The sequence below is a fragment of the Carcharhinus amblyrhynchos genome, chromosome 3 (assembly GCF_965287045.1).
Source record: "Carcharhinus amblyrhynchos chromosome 3, sCarAmb.v2.hapA, whole genome shotgun sequence".
NCBI classification, from domain to species: Eukaryota; Metazoa; Chordata; class Chondrichthyes; order Carcharhiniformes; family Carcharhinidae; genus Carcharhinus; species Carcharhinus amblyrhynchos.
Window position 1 is genome coordinate 140,507,638 of NC_137326.1, and position 21,400 is coordinate 140,529,037.

Here is a 21,400-nt window from a genome sequence, read left to right on the forward strand (position 1 = left end):
ATATTAAAGGGTGTGGGGAGTGAGGGGGGAGAGTGGGATTAGACTGGGTGGGATATTAAAGGGTGCGGGGAGTGAGGGGGAGAGTGGGATTAGACTGGGTGGGATATTAAAGGGTGCGGGGAGTGAGGGGGAGAGTGGGATTAGACTGGGTGGGATATTAAAGGGTGCGGGGAGTGAGGGGGGAGAGTGGGATTAGACTGGGTGGGATATTAAAGGGTGTGGGGAGTGAGGGGGAGAGTGGGATTAGACTGGGTGGGATATTAAAGGGTGCGGGGAGTGAGGGGGAGAGTGGGATTAGACTGGGTGGGATATTAAAGGGTGCGGGGAGTGAGGGGGAGAGTGGGATTAGACTGGGTGGGATATTAAAGGGTGCGGGGAGTGAGGGGGAGAGTGGGATTAGACTGGGTGGGATATTAAAGGGTGTGGGGAGTGAGGGGGGAGAGTGGGATTAGACTGGGTGGGATATTAAAGGGTGCGGGGAGTGAGGGGGAGAGTGGGATTAGACTGGGTGGGATATTAAAGGGTGCGGGGAGTGAGGGGGAGAGTGGGATTAGACTGGGTGGGATATTAAAGGGTGCGGGGAGTGAGGGGGAGAGTGGGATTAGACTGGGTGGGATATTAAAGGGTGCGGGGAGTGAGGGCGGGAGTGGGATTAGACTGGGTGGGATATTAAAGGGTGCGGGGAGTGAGGGCGGGAGTGGGATTAGACTGGGTGGGATATTAAAGGGTGCGGGGAGTGAGGGCGGGAGTGGGATTAGACTGGGTGGGATATCAGTCTGAATATTGGAAATTGTGCAATAATGTGACATTTCTGCCCTTTCAATGAGAAGTATTTTTGTGTTTTTTCTGTTATTGCGGCATTCTCTAACACTTTCCGATCACTGAAATAATATCTTCCCTGCCAGCTACTTACACCTGTATGGAGAATGGATTTTGGGTCAATGATGAGCTGGGCACCGACCTCCCTACCTGTCAGCCAGGTAAGTCCCAAAGAGTGAAGGGCAACCTTTAACATTGTGTTTTTTTGCTGCTCTGAGATTGCTCCCTGTTGCTGTGCTCTGTGTGTCTGTAAACTGCCCAATCCACGGCAGAGTTAGACAAGAATGCCTTCGAAATAGAAATTTGCATTGATCTGAATGAAGTCACATTGTAAAACTGTATGTTTAAAAATCTTTCATGGATATGGGTGTCACTGGCCAGGCTAACATTTATTTCCCATCCCTAACTGCCTTGAACTGAAGGTCTTGGGCCATTTAGGGGGCAGTTAAGCGTCAACCACATTGTGGTGGGCCTAGAGTCACATACAGAATCATAAGAGATCTCAGCACAGAAACAGGCCCTTCAGCCCATCACTTGTGCGCCGGTTAAAGACAAAGCATCTAACTATTCTAATTCCAGCAATGGGCCCATACCATGTTTGCCTTAAGTTAAAGTTTGTTTATTTGTCACAAGTAGGCTTGTATTAATACACAATGAAGTTTGTGTGAAAATCCCTGAGTCACCACTCTCCGGCACCTACTCGGGTACGCTGAGAGAGAATTTAGCACGACCAATGCACCTAACCAGCATGTCTTTCAGACTGTGGGAGGAAACTGGAGCACAAAGAAGAAACCCACAAAGACACGGGGAAAACACGCAAACTCCACACAGACAGTGACCCAAGCCGGGAATTGAACCCAGGTCCCTGGAACTGTGAGGCAGCAGTGCTAACCACTGTGCCACTGTGCCACCCATGGCATCACAAGTGCACATCTAAATACGAATTAGTGGGGGGGAGGGTCAGGGGTAGGGGGAATTACAAAACCTAAAGTAAAGGAGAGGGTTAATGTGCAGGTTAATGTTGAGGACATTCCACTAATTAAAGGAGTAGGGGGACACGGGAGAGGTTAGCAGTGTTTTTACAAAACATAGAACAAAACAGCACAGTACAGGCCCTTTGGCCCACGATGTGTGCTGACCAGTGGAACCAATCTAATGTCCCTCTAACCTAAACTATTCCAATGTTATCCATATGCCTATCCACTGACCATTTGAACACCCTTAAAGTTGGCAAGTCCACAACTGCTGCAGGCAGGGCATTCCACGACCTTACTACCCTCTGAGTAAAGAACCTACCTCTGACATCCGTCCTATAATTACCACCCCTTAATTTAAAGCTATGTCCCCTCGTGTTAGCCATCACCATCTGAGGAAAAAGGCTCTCACTGTCCACCCTATCCAATCCTTTGATCATCTTGTATGCCTCAATCAGGTCACCTCGTAACCTTCTTCTCTCCAATGAAAATAACCTCAAGTCCCTCAGCCTTTCCTCATAAGACCTTCCCACCATACCAGGCAACATCCTGGTAAACCTCCTCTGCACCCTTTCCAATGCTTCCACATCTTTCTTATAATGCAGCGACCAGAACTGTACGCAATACTCCAAGTGCGGCCGCACCAGAGTTTTGTACAGTTGTAACATGACCTCACAGCTCCGAAATTCAATCCCTCTACCAATAAAAGCTAACACACCGTACGCCTTCTTAACAACCTTATCAACCTGGGTGCCAACTTTCAGGGAGCTATGCACACGTACCCCGAGATCTCTCTGCTCGTCAACACTACTAAGAGTCCTTCCATTAGCCCTATATTCTGTACTCCTGTTATTCTTACCAAAGTGAATCACCTCACACTTTTCCGTATTAAACTCCATCTGTCACCTCTTGGCCCAGCTCTGCATCTTATCTATGTCCCTCTGCAAACTGTAACATCCATCCTCACTGTCTACAACTCCTCCAACTTTGGTGTCGTCAGCAAATTTACTAACTTACTAATCGGGTCCAGATAAAGGCTGGGATGAAGACGCTTTACCTGAATGCACGAAGCATTCGAAGCAAAGTGAATGAGCTGATGGCACGCATCAGCACAAATGGATATGATCTCGTGGCCATTACAGAAACGTGGTTGCAGGGTGACTGGGACTGGGAACTGAATATCCAGGGGCATCAGGTATTTAGGAAGGATAGACGGGAGGAAAAAGGGGGTGGGGTAGCTCTGTTAATCAAGGATAATATCAGGGCGGTAGTAAAGGAAGATATAGGCTCCAAAGAGCAAAATGTGGAATCGTTGTGGGTGGAGATAAGGAATAGTAAGGGGAGGAAGACGCTGGTGGGTGTGGTCTATAGGCCCCCAAATAATAACTTGGAGGTTGGGCGGGTTATGAACAAGCAAATAAATGATGCGTGCAGAAACGGAACGGCATTAATTATGGGGGATTTCAATCTGCATATTGATTGGTTGACCCATGTCGGACGCGGTGGGCTTGAGGAAGAGTTCTTGGAATGCTGTCGGGATAGTTTCCTTGAACAGTGTGTGATGGAACCGACAAGGGAGCGAGCTATCTTAGATCTGGTGTTATGTAATGAGGCAGGTAGAATTAGGGATCTTGTTGTGAGGGATCCTCTTGAGATGAGTGATCATTTTATGGTTGAGTTTTTGATGCAGATGGAGGATGAGAAAGTAGGGTCCCGGACCTGTGTCCTCTGTTTGAACAGAGGGGAGTACGATAGGATGAGAGAGGAATTGGCAAATGTAGACTGGGGGCGCAGATTGGCTGGTAGGACTGCTGAGGAACAGTGGAGGATCTTTAAGGAGATCTTTTTCGGTGCTCAGCAGAAATTTATTCCGATGGTAAAGAAGGAGCGTAGGAGAAGGGATAACCAGCCGTGGTTATCGAAGGAAATAAAGGAGTATTAAATTAAAAGCTGATGCGTTTAGAGTGGCTAAAAGTAGTGGCGAGTAGAAGATTGGGAGAAGTTTAAAAGTCAACAAAGAATGACTAAGAAGTTGATAAAGAAAGGAAGGATAGACTATGAAGCTAAACTAGCACTAAACATAAAAAAGGACAGTAAGAGTTTTTATAAATATATAAAGAGGAAGAAGCTGGCTAGAGTGAATGTTGGACCCTTAGAGGATGAGAGGGGGGATTTAGTAGTGGGGTATGAGGAAATGGCTGAGGCCTTGAATAAGTTTAGAACATAGAACATAGAACACTACAGCACAAACAGGCCCTTCGGCCCACGAGTTGCGCCGATTTTTGCCTCGGTCTTCACGGAGGAGGACACGAATAGTTTGCCGGGTATTAAAGATAGAAGGAAGGTAGGAGTTGAGGGCCTGAATGCGATTACTGTCACTAGAGAGGTAGTGCTTGATCGACTAGCAGGACTGATGATGGACAAGTCCCCAGGACCGGATGGAATGCATCCCAGGGTTCTGAAGGAAATGGCAGAGGTGATAGTGGATGCCTTCGTGATTATTTACCAAACTTCGCTGGATTCCGGGGAAGTGCCGGAAGATTGGAAAATGGCTAATGTTATGCTGCTGTTTAAAAAAGGTAGCAGGCAAAAGGCAGGGAATTATAGGCCGGTTAGTTTAACGTCTGTTGTTGGAAAAATGCTTGAATCCGTCATCAAAGAAGAAATAGCGAGACACCTTGAGAAGAATTGTTTGATAGAGCAGACGCAGCACGGATTCGTTAAGGGGAAGTCGTGTCTGACAAATTTATTGGAATTCTATGAGGATGTGACTAGTGCGGTAGACAGAGGGGAACCGGTGGATGTGGTGTTTTTAGATTTCCAAAAGGTGTTTGATAAGGTGCTGCACAAAAGGTTGCTTCAGAAGATTAGGGGGCATGGAGTTGGGGGGAAAGTTTTAGCATGGATAGAGGATTGGTTGTCTAATAGGAGGCAGAGAGTTGGTATCAATGGGTGCTATTCTGGTTGGCGGTTGGTGACTCATGGAGTGCCGCAGGGATCGGTGCTGGGGCCTCAGCTATTTACCATTTATATAGATGATCTGGAGGAGGGGGCTGAGTGTAGGGTGTCGAAATTTGCTGATGACACGAAGATAAGTGGAAAAGCAAATTGTGCGGAGGGTGTGGAAAGTCTGCAGTGGGATCTAGATAGGCTGAGCAAGTGGGCGAGGACCTGGCAGACGGGGTACAATGTTAGCAAGTGTGAGGTTATCCACTTTGGTAGAAATAATAGTAGGAGGGATTATTATTTAAAGGGCGAAAAGCTGCAGCGTGCTACGGTGCAGAGGGACCTGGGGGTCCTTGTGCACGAGTCACAAAAACCCAGTCTGCAGGTGCAGCAGGTGATCAAGAAGGCAAATGGGATGCTGGCCTTTATAGCGAGGGGGATAGAATATAAAAGTAGGGAGGTCTTGCTGCAACTGTACAAGGCACTGGTGAGGCCGCAGCTGGAGTACTGTGTGCAGTTTTGGTCGCCGCACTTACGCAAGGATATTTTGGCCTTGGAGGGAGTGCAGAGGAGGTTCACTAGGCTGATACCGGAGATGAGGGGGTTGGACTATGAAGAGAGGCTGAATAGACTAGGTCTGTACTCGTTGGAGTTTAGAAGGATGAGGGGGGATCTTATAGAGACATATAAGATAATGAAGGGGATGGATAGGGTAGAGGTAGAGAGATTCTTCCTGCTCAGAAAGCACAGCAGGACTAGAGGGCACAGCCTCAAGATAAGGGAGGAGCAGTTTAGAATGGAGTTGAGGAGGAACTTCTTCACTCAAAGGGTGGTGAATCTCTGGAATTCTCTGCCCGTTGAAGTGGTGGAGGCTACCTCGCTAAATATATTTAAGACATGGGTAGATAGGTGTTTGGTAGGCAAGGAAATTAAGGGTTATGGGGAGAAAGCGGGAAAGTGGAACTGAGCCACTTCAGATCAGCCATGATCTTATTGAATGGCGGGGCAGGCTCGAAGGGCTCAATGGCCTACTCCTGCTCCTATTTCTTATGTTCTTATGTTATCTGTACCCTGGAACATGAGCTGCCAGTCCTGTCCCTCCCTTAGCCATGTTTCAGTAATTGCTATCATATCCCAGTCCCATGTATCCATCAATGCCCTGAATTCATCTGCCGTGCCCATCAGGCCTCTTGCATTGAAATAAATGCAGTTGAATCTAGACTTCCCTTCCACTCTGCTCTGCTTTCTCAGTCCATGTGTCCTGTCACATTTTGTACGCTCTCTGTTTTATTTCTCTGAGTCTTACTGGACCCATTCTCTGAGCTGTCCACAGTCTCTGTACTCTGTACTGTGGCACTTTTTAATTTTGTCTTTGGTTTCTCTGCCTTCCACTTTTCCCCTTACTGCCTTTTGTTTCTGTCCCCACTTTACTTCCCTCTGACTTCCTGCATCGGTTCCCATCCCCCCGCCACATTAGTTTAAACCCTCCCCAACTTCTCGTATCATAGGTGGTAACCAGGCAGAATAATACATGGTCATAATTCAGAAGTTTAATTCACGTACTGCTATTGGCACCACGATTCCTATATATCAGTTGTTAGTATCGATCCCAGAGACCGGTGTGGAGTATAGTTCGTGTACGTTACAGAGTCAGAGCGTCATACGATGCAGAAAAGGCCCATTCGGCCCATCAAGTCCACACCAACAATAACTACCATTAAAGTCACGATAATCCCATTTTCCAACACTTGTCCCTTATCCTTGAATGTTTTGATATTTCAAGTGCTCATCTAAATATTTCCTAAAGGTTTCCAGCCTCCACAACCTTTCCAGGCAGCACATTCCAAATTTCCACCATTCTCTAAGGGAAAAAATGTTTTCTCAAATTTCCTCTGAATCTCTTGCCCATTACTCTAAAACGACACCCCCTTGTGATTGACCCTTCAACCAAGGGGAACAGCTGCTCCCTATTCCCCCTGTCCCTACCCCTCATAATCTTATACACCTCGATCATGTCCCCCCTCAGCCTTCTCTGCTCTAGGGAAAACAATCCAAGCCCATCCAGCCTGTCCTTACAGCTCAAATGTTCCACCCCAGGCAGCATCCTGGTGACTCTCTTCTGCATCCCCTCCAGTACAATCACATCCTTCCTATAGTGAGGTGACCAGAACTGCACACAGTACCCCAGCTGTGGTCCAACCAACACCCTGTACAACTCCAACATTACCCCCTTACTCTTACATTCTATACCACAACTGATAAAAGAAAATGTCCCCTATGCCCTCTTAACAATCCTATTTATCTGCTCTGTCACCTTCAGGGATCTGTGAATAATTACACCAAGATTCATATGTACCCCTGAGCTTCAGTGTCCTGCCATTTATTAAATACTCCCTTCTTTTGTTACTTCAGGTACACCAGTTATCAGTAGAATTCAGATGCACTAGGTTGGAGTATAATTTATGTACACTAGTTGGCTGTTTAATTTATGTACAGCAGGTGACAGTATTGTCCACATACAGCAGCTGTCGGTTGCATTCCATCAGATTGGAGTATAATTCATGTACACCGGGTGGCAGTGTAATTCATGTACACCGGGCGGCGGTATAATTCATGTACACCGGGCGGCGGTATAATTCATGTACACCGGGCGGCGGTATAATTCATGTACGCCGGGCAGCAGTGTAATTCATGTACGCCGGGCGGCAGTGTAATTCATGTACGCCAGGCGGCAGTGTAATTCATGTACACCGGGCGGCGGTATAATTCATGTACGCCGGGCAGCAGTGTAATTCATGTACGCCGGGCGGCAGTGTAATTCATGTACGCCAGGCGGCAGTGTAATTCATGTACACCGGGCGGCGGTATAATTCATGTACGCCGGGCAGCGGTATAATTCATGTACGCCGGGCGGCGGTATAATTCATGTACGCCGGGCGGCAGTGTAATTCATGTACGCCGGGCAGCAGTGTAATTCATGTACGCCGGGCGGCAGTGTAATTCATGTACGCCAGGCGGCAGTGTAATTCATGTACACCGGGCGGCGGTATAATTCATGTACGCCGGGCAGCAGTGTAATTCATGTACGCCGGGCGGCAGTGTAATTCATGTACGCCAGGCGGCAGTGTAATTCATGTACACCGGGCGGCGGTATAATTCATGTACGCCGGGCGGCGGTATAATTCATGTACGCCGGGCGGCGGTATAATTCATGTACGCCGGGCGGCAGTGTAATTCATGTACGCCGGGCAGCAGTGTAATTCATGTACGCCGGGCGGCAGTGTAATTCATGTACGCCGGGCGGCAGTCTAATTCATGTACGCCGGGCGGCAGTCTAATTCATGTACACCGGGCGGCAGTATAATTCATGTACACCGGGTGGCAGTGTAATTCATGTACACCGGGCGGCAGTATAATTCATGTACACCGGGTGGCAGTGTAATTCATGTACACTGGGTGGCAGTGTAATTCATGTACACTGGGTGGCAATGTAACTCATGTACACCGGGTGGCAGTATAATTCATGTACATCGGGCGGCAGTATAATTCATGTACACTGGGTGGCAGTGTGATTCATGTACACTGGTCAGCAATATAATTCATGTACACCGGGTGGCAGTATAATTCATGTACACCGGGTGGTAGTGTAATTCATGTACACCGGGTGGCAGTGTAATTCATGTACACCGGGCGGCAGTATAATTCACGTACACCGGGCGGCAGTGTAATTCATGTACACCGGGTGGCAGTACAATTCACGTACACTGGGCGGCAGTGTAATTCATGTACGCTGGGCGGCAGTGTAATTCATGTACGCCGGGCGGCAGTCTAATTCATGTACGCCGGGCGGCAGTGTGATTCATGTACACTGGGTGGCAGTGTGATTCATGTACACTGGGTGGCAGTGTGATTCATGTACACTGGTTAGCAATATAATTCATGTACACCGGGTGGCAGTATAATTCATGTACACCGGGTGGCAGTGTAATTCATGTACACCGGGTGGCAGTGTAATTCATGTACACCGAGCGGCAGTATAATTCATGTACACCGGGTGGCAGTGTAATTCATGTACATCGGGTGGCAGTGTAATTCATGTACACTGGGTGGCAGTGTAATTCATGTACACTGGCTGGCAGTGTGATTCATGTACACTGGGTGGCAGTGTGATTCATGTACACTGGTTAGCAATATAATTCATGTACACCGGGTGGCAGTATAATTCATGTACACCGGGTGGCAGTATAATTCATGTACACCGGGTGGCAGTGCAATTCATGTACACCGGGTGGCAGTGCAATTCATGTACACCGGGTGCAGTGTGATTCATGTACACCGGGTGGCAGTGCAATTCATGTACACCGGGTGGCAGTGTAATTCATGTACATCGGGTGGCAGTGTGATTCATGTACACTCGCTGGCAGTGTAATTCATGTACACCGGGTGGCAGTGTGATTCATGTACACTCGCTGGCAGTGTAATTCATGTACACCGGGTGGCAGTGTGATTCATGTACACTCGGTGGCAGTGTAATTCATGTACACCGGGTGGCAGTGTAATTCATGTACATCGGGTGGCAGTGTAATTCATGTACACTGGGTGGCAGTGTAATTCATGTACACTGGGTGGCAGTGTGATTCATGTACACTGGGTGGCAGTGTGATTCATGTACACTGGTTAGCAATATAATTCATGTACACCGGGTGGCAGTATAATTCATGTACACCGGGTGGCAGTATAATTCATGTACACCGGGTGGCAGTGCAATTCATGTACACCGGGTGGCAGTGCAATTCATGTACACCGGGTGCAGTGTGATTCATGTACACCGGGTGGCAGTGCAATTCATGTACACCGGGTGGCAGTGTGATTCATGTACACTCGCTGGCAGTGTAATTCATGTACACCGGGTGGCAGTGTGATTCATGTACACTCGCTGGCAGTGTAATTCATGTACACCGGGTGGCAGTGTGATTCATGTACACTCGGTGGCAGTGTAATTCATGTACACCGGGTGGCAGTGTAATTCATGTACACTGGTTCGCAATATAATTCTCATACATTGGATTTCAGTGAATGAAAATATCATTTACATCTCAGAAAATCAAAACTGAATGAGGGTTAACACAAAAGATCTAGGAAAAAGGTTTACAAATCATTAAAACAGCATTACGTTTAACAATGCACTTAACAATGTTGAAGAAACACTGGACTTTATGTTGAGGAATATAAAATGGAAATGTTATCAAATTATGTTAATCTTGGCAGTTTCCAGTTGGTGCACTCGGTCAGTTCTGCTTCTAATCAGATATTAAAAAAAATTGAATCATTGTAAAAAATGCAAACAGGTCTTATGGAGTGATCTGAGATTTTGGAGATGAGTTATTGGGATGGATTTAACAGGTTGCAGCTTTTGCTTTGGTCAATGAAGGTGATCTGATTAGAGAGTGTAAAATAATAAATGCTTTGGACAGATTAAATGGAGAGAATATTCCACCTTGCTGGAGAATCAGAAATTTGAGATCACAAAGACAAGCTAGTTCTCAATAAACCCAAGAAGGAGAGAAGAATAAACTGCCTCTTCCAGTGCAGAATATGATTAAAACGTGATCTCACTACGACAGGAAGTCAGTGAGATAAATTCCTTCGGTGCATTCTAAAGAAACCTTGGTGAGTATGTGAAGGAAAAGGGCAGTGGAAATATTGGAGATGAGACAGATGAAATGAGAGAAGCCTCATTTGGATTGGAAACAGACTTGTTGTTCTGAAGAGTCTGATTAAACAGCAGCTCAGAACAGTTGCACCTGATCATGGAGCAGTCAACCGATTAGATATGTAGACATGAGGGTCCCAGCCAATCATGAAAGACAGGGCGGTAAGAAATCAGTGAGCCATTACTGCTTCATTGAATGAATGTCCAGGTGCGATATCTCAACAACACTCAAACAGGCTGATTGTCAGGAGTAACTCCCCAAAGTTACCAGCATTCAAACAGTAACATTCCATGAAATCGAGGGATCTTGTTGTGATATGGATGCAATCAGGATGCCATGGGCCTGGCCTGTCGCTCCGTATCCTTACTGAGCCTTCAGTGACCCTCAGCCTTCATCACCCTTGTCCAGCCATCATTCATCCTAGATTTTCCGTCTGAATAACAATTGGCTTTCTGGCACATTCGAAGAGCAACTCCTCGGCCCCATCACACAGGCCCTGCTTCACCAGACTGTGCTCTACAACCAGAGAGCTTCTCAATCCACTGAATGGACATACAGCAGCCTCAGGCAAGGCTAGGGAGGTGGGGTCTGCTTCCTAATCAACACCTTGTGGTGCCTAGACGTAGCAACACGAGGGAGTTTCTGCTCCCCGGACTCAGAATACCTAATGTTAAAATGCTGCCCTTACTACCTTCCGCGGAGTTTACCTCAGTTGTCCTGCCAATAGATTACATCCCACCCTATGCGGACGTGAAGATAGCACTGAATGAAATATACACCAATACAAATAGCCTTGAGACAAGGCCTTGTTCATTGTGGCTGGGGACTTCAATCAGGTCAAGCTCAAGAGCATCCTATCAATGTGTATCTTACTTGTATCTTACTCCACCACAAACATCCTAGACCATTGCTACACAAATATCAAACATGCCTACCATTCTAGCGCCCGCCCACACTTTGGTAAATCAGACCATAAGGCTGTACTGCTCCCGGCTAACAAATAAAAACTGGAACGGGAGGATCTGACATAGAAACTCATGTGATAGAGTCATAGAGGTTTACAGCATGGAAACAGGACCTTTGCTCCAACTTGTCCATGCTGCCCTTTTTTTTAAACCCTTAAGCTAGTCCCAATTGCCCGTATTTGGCCCATATCCCTCTGTACCCATTTTACCCATGTAACTATCTAAACACTTTTTTAAAAGACAAAATTATACCCACCTCTAATACTACCTCTGACAGCTTGTTCCAGACATTCACCACCCTCTGTGTGAAAAAAATGCCCTTTGGACTCTATTGTACAAAAGAACATAAGGACTAGGAGCAGGAGTGAACCATCTGGCCCATCGAGTCTCCCCCTGCCATTCAATAAGATCATGGCTGATCTTTTCATGTACTGAATTCCACTTACCTGCCCGCTCACCATACCCGTTAATTTCTTTACTGTTCAAAAATTTATCTATCCTTGCCTTAAAAACATTCAGTGAGGGAGCCTCAACTGCTTCACTGGGCAGGGAATTCCACAGATTCACAACCCTTTGTGTGAAGAAGTTCCTCCTCAACTCAGTCCTAAATCTGCTCCCCCTTATTTTGAGGCTATGCCCCCTAGTTCTAGTTTCACCCGCCAGTGGAAACAACTTCCCTGGAAGTTGTTCATCTTATCTATTCATCTTGTTCATCTTATCTATTCATCTTGTCTATTCCCTTCATAATCTTATATGTTTCTACAAGATCTCCCTCATTCATAGAACATAGAACATTACAGCGCAGAACAGGCCCTTCGGCCCACGATGTTGCGCCAACCAGTTAAAAAGCAATGACCCTCTAACCTAAACCAAACCCTTTCCATCCATAAACCTATCCACGGATCTCTTAAACGCCCCCAAACTAGGCACATTTACAACTGCAGCAGGCAGGGCATTCCAATCCCTCACCACCCTCTGGGTAAAGAACCTACCCCTGACATCCGTCCTATAACTACCACCCCTTAATTTAGTGCTATGCCCCCTCATGCTAGCTTTCTCCATCCGAGGGAAAAGGCTAACACTGTCCACCCTATCTAAACCTCTAATCATCTTATATGTTTCAATAAGGTCCCCTCTTAGCCGCCTTCTTTCTAACAAAAACAACCTCAAATCCCTCAGTCTCTCCTCATAGGACCTCCCCTCCATACCAGGCAACATCCTGGTAAACCTCCTCTGCACCCTCTCCAAAGCCTCCACATCCTTCCTATAATGTGGGGACCAGAACTGCACACAATACTCCAAGTGCGGCTGCACCAGAGTCTTGTACAGTTGCAACATGACGCTGCGGCTCCTAAATTCAATCCCCCTACCAATAAACGCCAAGACACCGTATGCCTTCCTAACAACCCTATCTACTTGATTCCCAACTTTCAGGGATCTATGTACACATACACCTAGATCCCTCTGTTCATCCACACTATTCAGAGTCCTCCCGTTAGCCCTATACTCTACACATCTGTTATTCCTGCCAAAGTGAATTACCTCACACTTTTCCACATTAAACTCCATCCGCCACCTCTCGGCCCAGCTCTGCAACTTGTCCAAGTCCCCCTGTAAACTAAGACACCCTTCCTCACTATCTACCACACCTCCGACTTCGGTGTCATCAGCAAATTTACTAATCCACCCAACTATACCCTCATCCAGATCATTTATAAAAATTACAAACAGCAGTGGCCCCAAAACAGATCCCTGAGGCACACCACTCGTAACCGAACTCCATGACGAATACTTACCATCAACCACTACCCTCTGTCTCCTATCCGCCAGCCAATTCCTGATCCAATTACCTAAATCACCCTCAATCCCATACATCTGCATTTTCTGCAGAAGCCTTCCATGGTGAACCTTATCAAACGCCTTACTAAAGTCCATATATACCACGTCAACTGCCTTACCCCCGTCCACCTCTTTGGTCACTTTCTCAAAAAACTCAATAAGGTTAGTAAGGCACGACCTACCCTCCACAAAACCATGCTGACTATCTCCAATCAATTCATTACTCTCCAAATAACTATAAATCCTATCCCTAATAATTTTTTCTAAAACCTTACCCACAACAGAAGTAAGACTCACCGGTCTATAATTCCCGGGGAAGTCTCTGTTCCCCTTCTTAAACAATGGGACAGCATTCGCTATCCTCCAATCTTCTGGCACTACACCTGTGACCAACGACGACCTGAAGATCAGAGCCAGAGGCTCTGCAATTGCCTCTCTTGCCTCCCAGAGAATCCTAGGGTAAATCCCGTCTGGCCCAGGGGACTTATCTATTTTCAAACCCTCAAGAATATCTAGCACATCCTCCTTATCAACTGCAATACTATCCAGTTTACAACCCTGTAACCCAGTGTTCTCCACAGCTACATTTATGTCCTCCTGTGTGAAGACCGAAGAGAAATATTGGTTCAATGCCTCTCCAATCTCTTCCGGCTGCACACACAAATTCCCACTGCTGTCTCTAACTGGCCCCAATCTTGCCCTAACCAACCTTCTGTTCTTAACATATCTATAGAACGCCTTCGGATTCTCCTTAATCCTATCAGCCAAAGTCTTCTCATGTCCTCTTTTAGCCCTTCTTAACTCACTCTTTAACTCCCTCCTAGCCAATCTAAAGCTTTCTAGTGCACGACCTGAGCCCTCAAGTCTCATCCGGACATAAGCCTCCTTTTTCTTTTTAACCAGCGAACCAACTTTCTTAGTGCACCACGGTTCCCTAGCTCGACCAATTCCTCCTTGCCTGACAGGGACATACATATCAAGGACTCACAGAAGCTGCTCCTTGAAAAAACTCCACATTTCGGACGTTCCGAGACCCTGTAGTCTCCTAGTCCAACCTATGCTTCCTAATTCTCTCCTAATAGCCTCATAATTACCCTTCCCCCAGCTAAAACTACTGACCCGAGGTTCATGCCTATCCCTTTCCATCACTAAGGTGAACGTAACCGAATTGTGGTCACTATCACCAAAATGCACACCAACTTCCAAGTCTAGCACCTGGTCTGGCTCATTTCCCAGCACCAAATCCCATATAGCCTCACCTCTAGTTGGCCTATCAACATACTGAGTCAAAAAACCTTCCTGCACGCTTTGCACAAAAACTGACCCCTCTAACGAGCTAGAGCTATAGCTATTCCAATCAATATTAGTAAAGTTAAAGTCCCCCATAACAATTACCCTATTACTTTCACTCCTATCCAGGATCGTCTCCGCAATCCTTTCCTCAACCTCTCTAGAACTTTTAGGAGGTCTATAAAAGACTCTCAACAGGGTGACCTCTCCTCTCCTATTTCTAACCTCAGCCCCATACTACCTCAACAGACAAGTCCTCATCAAACTTCCTCTCTGACACTGTGATACAATCCTTGACTAATAATGCTACCCCTCCCCCCCTTCTACCTCCTTCTCTGCTCCGACTGAAGCATTTGAACCCCGGAACCTGCAACAACCATTCCTGACCCTGCTCTATCCATGTCTCTGAAATGGCCACAACATCAAAGTCCCAGGTACTGATCCACGCTGCAAGTTCATGCACTTTATTGCGAATACTCCTCGCATTAAAGTATACGCATTTCAAACCCTGCTCCGCTTCACCCCCACGATGCCGTGCATTGCAGACCCCATCTATGCCCCCCTCACTTTCACCCCCGCTACTCAGGATCCCACCTGAATTCCAATGAGTATAGCCCCAGTCTACTCAGTCTCTCCTCATAAGCCACCCTCTCAACTCTGGAATCAACCTAGTGAATCTCCTCTGCACCTCCTCCAGTGCCAGTATATCCTTTCTCAAGTAAGGAGACCAAAACTGTACACAGTATTCCAGGTGTGGCCTCACCAGTACCTTATACAGCTGCAACATAACCTCACTGTTTTTAAACTCCATCCCTCTAGCAATGAAGGACACAATTCCATTTGCCTTCTTAATTACCTGCTGCAACTGCAAACCAACTCCTTGAGATTCCTGCACAAGGACACCCAGGTCCCTCTGCACAGCAGCATGCTGCAATTTTTTACCATTTAAATAATGATCCATTTTGCTGTTATTCCTACCAAAATGGATGACCTCACATTTACCAACATTGTACTCCATCTGCCAGACTCTCACCTACTCACTTAGACTATCTATATCCCTTTGCAGACTTTCAGCATCCTCTGCACACTTTGCTCTGCCACTCATCTTAGTGTCATCTGCAAATTTTGACACACTACACTTGGTCCCCAACTCCAAATCATCTATGTAAATCATAAAAAATTGCAGTCCCAACACTGATCCCTGAGGCACACCACTAGTCACTGATCGCCAACCAGAAAAACACCCATTTACGCCCACTCTTTGCTTTCTGTTAGTTAACCAATCCTCAATCCATGCTAATACATTACCCGTAACACCGTGCATCTTTATCTTATGCAGCAGTCTTTTGTGCAGCACTTTGTCAAATGCCTTCTGGAAATCCAGATACACCACATCCACAGGCTCCCCATTGTCCACTGAACATGTAATGTTCTCAAAGAATTCCACCAAATTAGTCAAACATGACCTGCCCTTCATGAACCCATGCTGTGTCTTACCAATGGGACAGTTTATATCCAGATGTCTCGCTATTTCCTATTTTCGAGAAAGGGAAGAGGGATAGCCCGGGAAATTACCAACCGGTGAGTCTGACCTCAGTGGTTGGTAAGTTGATGGACAGGATAATGAGGGACAGGATTTATGAACATTTACAGAAGTTTAGTATGATCAAAAGTAGTCAGCACGGCTTTGTCAAGGGCAGGTCGTGCCTTACGAGCCTAGTTTCATTCTTTGAAAATGTGACTGAACACATTGACAGAGGAAGAGCGGTGGATGTGGTTTACACGGACTTCAGCAAGGCGTTTGATAAGGTCCCCCATGCAAGACTTCTTGAAAAGGTGAGAGGGCATAGGATCCAAGGGGCTGTTGCCTTGTGGATCCAGAACTGGCTTGCCTGCAGAAGGCAGAGAGTGGATGTGGATGGGTCTTTTTCTGCGTGGAGGTTGGTCACCAGTGGAGTGCCCCAGGGATCTGTTCTAGGACCCTTGCTATTCATCATTCTCATAAATGACCTGGATGAGGAAGTGGAGGGATGGGTTGGTAAGTTTGCCGACAACACGAAGGTTGGTGGCGTTGTGGATAGTCTGGAGGGATGTCAGAAGTTGCAGCAAGACATAGATAGGATGCAAGACTGGGCGGAGAAGTGGCCATGGTATGCTTCTGCATACCATGGTATGCTTCTGCAGAAAATGCAGATGTATGGGATTGGTGGTAATTTAGGTACTTGGATCAGGAATTGGTTAGCAGATAGAGACAGAGGGTGGTGGCTGATGGTAATTATTCATCATGGAGTTCGGTTACGAGTGGTGTGCCTCAGGGATCTGTTTTGGGGCCACTGCTGTTTGTAATCTTTATTAATGATCTGGATGAGGGTATAGTTGGGTGGATTAGTAAGTTTGCTGATGACGCCAAAGTCGGAGGTGTGGTAGATTGTGAGGAAGGGTGTCGAAGTTTGCAGGGTGACTTGGACAGGTTGCAGAGCTGGGCCGCGAGGTGGCGGATGGAGTTTAATGCGGAGAAGTGTGAGGTAATCCATTTCGGTAGGAATAACAGATGTGTTGAGTATAGGGCTAACGGGAGGACTTTGAATAGAGTGGAGGAGCAGAGGGATCTAGGTATATGTGTACATAGATCCCTGAAAGTTGGGAATCAAGTAGATAAGGTTGTTAAGAAGGCATACGGTGTCTTGGCGTTTATTGGTAGGGGGATTGAATTTAGGAGTCGCAGCGTCATGTTGCAACTGTACACAACTCTGGTGCGGCCGCACTTGGAGTACTGTGTGCAGTTCTGGTCCCCACATTACAGGAAGGATGTAGAGGCTTTGGAGAGGGTGCAGAGGAGGTTTACCAGGATGTTGCCTGGTATGCAGGGGAGGTCCTATGAGGAGAGACTGAGGGATTTGGGGTTGTTTTCACTGGAAAGAAGGCGGCTAAGAGGGGATCTTATAGAAACATATAAGATGATTAGAGGTTTAGATAGGGTGGATGGTGATAGCCTGTTTCCTCGGATGGAGAAATCTAGCACGAGGGGGCATGGCTTTAAATTAAGGGGGGGTAGTTATAGGACGGATGTCAGGGGCAGGTTCTTTACCCAGAGGGTGGTGAGGGACTGGAATGCCCTGCCTGCTGCAGTTGTAAATGTGCCTAGTTTGGGGGCGTTTAAGAGATTGGTGGATAGGTTTATGGACGAAAAGGGATTGGTTTAGATTAGTGGGTCAATGTTTTTTTTTAAAAATAAGACTGGTCGGCGCAACATTGTGGGTCGAAGGGCCTGTTCCGCGCTGTAATGTTCTATGTTCTATGTTCTAGATGGACTTCAACACGGATAAATGTGTAGTGGTCCATTTTGGCAGGTCCATTGGGATGAAGGAGTACAATATCACGGGTAAGAGTCTTAGCAGTGTTGAGGAGCAGAAGGATCTTGGGGTCCGGGTCCATAGGATTCTTAAATCGGCCTCACAGGTGGAGGATGTGGTCAAGAAGGTGTATGGTGTATGGCCTTCATTAATCGAGGGATTGAGTTTAGGAGTCGGGAGATAATGCTGCAACTTTATAAGACCCTTGTCAGACCCCACTTGGAGTACTGTGCGCAGTTCTGGTCGCCTCACTACAAGAAGGGTGTGAAAGCAATTGAGAGGGTGCAGAGGAGATTTACAAGGATGTTGCCTGGATTGGGAGGCACGCCTTATCAGGATAGGTTGAGGGAGCTAGGTCCCTTCTCCCTGGAGAGACGAAGGATGAGACAAGGTACAAGGTTTGACAAGGTACCTCACAAGAGGTTATTGCAGAAGGTCAGGGGACATGGAGTTGGGGGTAGGGTGTTAGCGTGGATAGAGGACTGGTTGTCAAATAGGAGGCAGAGAGTGGGGGTCAATGGGTGCTATTCGGATTGGCGGTTGGTGACTAGTGGAGTGCCTCAGGGGTCGGTGCTGGGGCCTCAGCTATTTACCATTTATATAGATGATCTGGAGGAGGGAACCGAGTGTATGGTGTCGAAATTTGCTAATGACAGCAAGATTGGTGGAACGGCAAATTGCGCGGAGGGTGTGGAGAGTCTGCAGAAGGATCTAGATAGGCTGGGCGAATGGGCCAGGAACTGGCAAATGGAATTTAATGTTGGCAAGTGCGAGGTGGTCCACTTTGGTAGGAATAATGGTAGGAAGGATTATTACTTTCGTGGAGAAAAACTGCAGCAGGCGACGGTGCAGAGGGACCTCAGGGTCCTTGTGCATGAGTCGCAAAAACCCAGCCTGCAGGTGCAGCAGGTGGTCAGGAAGGCGAATGGGATGCTGGCCTTCATAGCGAGGGGGATTGAATATAAAAGTAGGGAGGTCTTGCTGCGGCTGTATAGGGCATTTGTGAGGCCGCAGCTGGAGGACTGTGTGCAGTTTTGGGCGCCGTACTTACGCAAGGATATTTTGGCCTTGGAGGGAGTGCAGAGGAGGTTTACTCGGCTGATGCTGGAATTGAGGGGGTTGAGCTATGAGGAGAGGCTGAATAAACTAGGCTTGTACTCGTTAGAGTTTAGAAGAATGAGGGGAGATCTCATTGATACGTATAAGATGATGAATGGGATGGATAGGATAGAGGTGGAGAGACTCTTCCCGCTCAGAAAGGACAGTAGGACTAGGGGGCACAGCCTCAAGATAAAGGGGGCGCGGTTTAGAACGGAGTTGAGGAAGAACTTCTTCACTCAAAGGGTGGTGAATCTCTGGAATTCTCTGCCCGTTGAAGTGGTGGAGGCTACCTCGCTAAATATTTTTAAGATGCAGGTTGATGGGTTTTTGATAAGAGAGGGGATTAAGGGTTATGGGGAGAGGGCGGGAATGTGGAACTGAGCCACGACAGATCAGCCATGATCTTATTGAATGGCGGGGCAGGCTCGAAGGGCCAGATGGCCTACTCCTGCTCCTATTTCTTATGTTCTTATGTTCTTATGAGAGGTGGCCTGATAGAAGTTTGTAAGATGTTGAGAGGAATAGATAGGGTGGATTCTCGGAGGCTATTTCTTCAGGCTGAAATGGTCGCAACGCGAGGACACAGGTTTCAGGTGCTGGGGAGCAGGTACAGAGGAGATGTCGGGGTAAGTTTTTCACTCAGAGGGTGGTGAGTGGGTGGAATCAGCTGCCGTCGGTGGTGGTAGAGGTGAACTCGCTGGGGTCTTTTAAAAGACTCCTGGATGAGTACATGGGATTTAATGGGATTGAGAGTTATAGATATGCCTGGTAGGTATGGATATGATCGGCGCAACTTGTAGGCCGAAGGGCCTGTTTGTGCTGAAGTTTCTATGTTCTATTTCTTCCTTGATGATAGATTCAAGCATTTTCCCTTCTACAGAAGTTAAGCTAACCAGTCTATAGTTACCTGCCTTTTGTCTACCTCCTTTTTTAAACAGTGGCATCACATTTGCTATTTTCCAATCTGCAGGAACCACCTCAGAGTCCAATGAATTTTAGTATCTCTCCGCTCTCACCTTAAACCTATGCCCTCTAGTTTTAGACTCCCCTACCTTTGGGAAAAGATGTTGACTATCTAGCTGATCTATGTCCCCCATTATTTATAGACTTCTATAAAATCAACCCTAAGTCTCTTATGCTCCAGGGAAAAAAGTTCCAGTCTGTTCAGCCTCTCCTTATAACTCAAACAATCAGGTCTCAGTAGCATCCTAGTAAATCTTTCCTGCACTCTTCCTAGTTTAATAATATCCTTTCTACAATAAGATGACCAGAATTGCACACAGTATTCCAAGGGTGGCCTTACCAATGTCTTGTACAACTTCAACAAGACGTCCCACCTCCTGTATTCAATGTTCTGACCAATGAAACCAAGCATGCTGAATGCCTCTTTACCACTCTGTCCACCTGTGACTCCATTTTCAAGGAGCTATGAACCTGTACCCCTAGATCTCTTTGTTCTGTAACTCTCCCCAGTGCCCTACCATTAACTGAGTAAGTCCTGCCCTGGTTCAATCTACCAAAATGCATAACCTCGCATTTGTCAAAATTAAACTCCATCTGCCATTTGTCAGCCCACTGGCCCAATTGATCAAGATCCCATTGCAATTGGAGATAACCTTCCTCACTGTCCACCATGCCACCAATCTTGGTGTCATCTGCAAACTTACTAACCATGCCCCCTAAATTCTCATCCAAATCATTAATATAAATGACAAATAACAGTGGACCCAGCACTGATCCCTGAGGCACAGTGCTGGTTACAGACCTCCAGTTGGAAAAACAATCCTCTACAACCACCCTCTGGCTTATGTTATCAAGCGAATTTTGTATGCATTTAGATACCTCACCCTGGATCCTGTGAGAATTAACTTTATGCGACAACCTACCATGTGGTACCTTGTCAAAGGCCTTGCTAAAGTCCATGTAGACAACATCAACTGCACTGCCCTCATCTACCTTCTTGGTTACCCCTTCAAAAAACTCAGTCAAATTTGTGAGACATGATTTTCCACTCACAAATCCATATTGACTGTCCCTAATCAATACTTGTGTCTCTAAATGCCTGTAGATCCTGTCTCTCAAAATACGATCCAATAACTTACCCACCACAGGTGTGAGGCTCACTGGCCTGTAGTTTCCAGGCTTTTCCCTGCAGCCCTTTTTAAACAAAGGCACAACATTTGCCACCCTCCAATCTTCAGGCACCTCACCCGTGATTATCGATGATTCAAATATCCCTGCTAGGGAACCCGCAATTTCCTCCCTAGCCTCCACAATGTCCTGAGATACACTTCATCAGGTCCTGGGGATTTATCTACCTTGCGCTAAATGAATATTTTTCGTCAGTATTCACACAGGAAAAAGACAATGTTGTCGAGGAGAATACTGAGATACAGGCT

At 46.7% G+C, this 21,400-nt stretch overlaps 1 protein-coding gene across 1 annotated transcript in view; it reads left to right on the forward strand.

The window, feature by feature from the left end:
- LOC145341215 (mannan-binding lectin serine protease 1-like) overlaps positions 1-21,400 on the forward strand; it is a 153,438-nt gene that overhangs the window by 120,341 nt on the left and 11,697 nt on the right. The window contains exon 10 of the mRNA XM_080186136.1: positions 906-980. Coding sequence (XP_080042262.1) covers positions 906-980 — 75 coding nt within the window. The remainder of the gene's footprint in view (positions 1-905; positions 981-21,400) is intronic.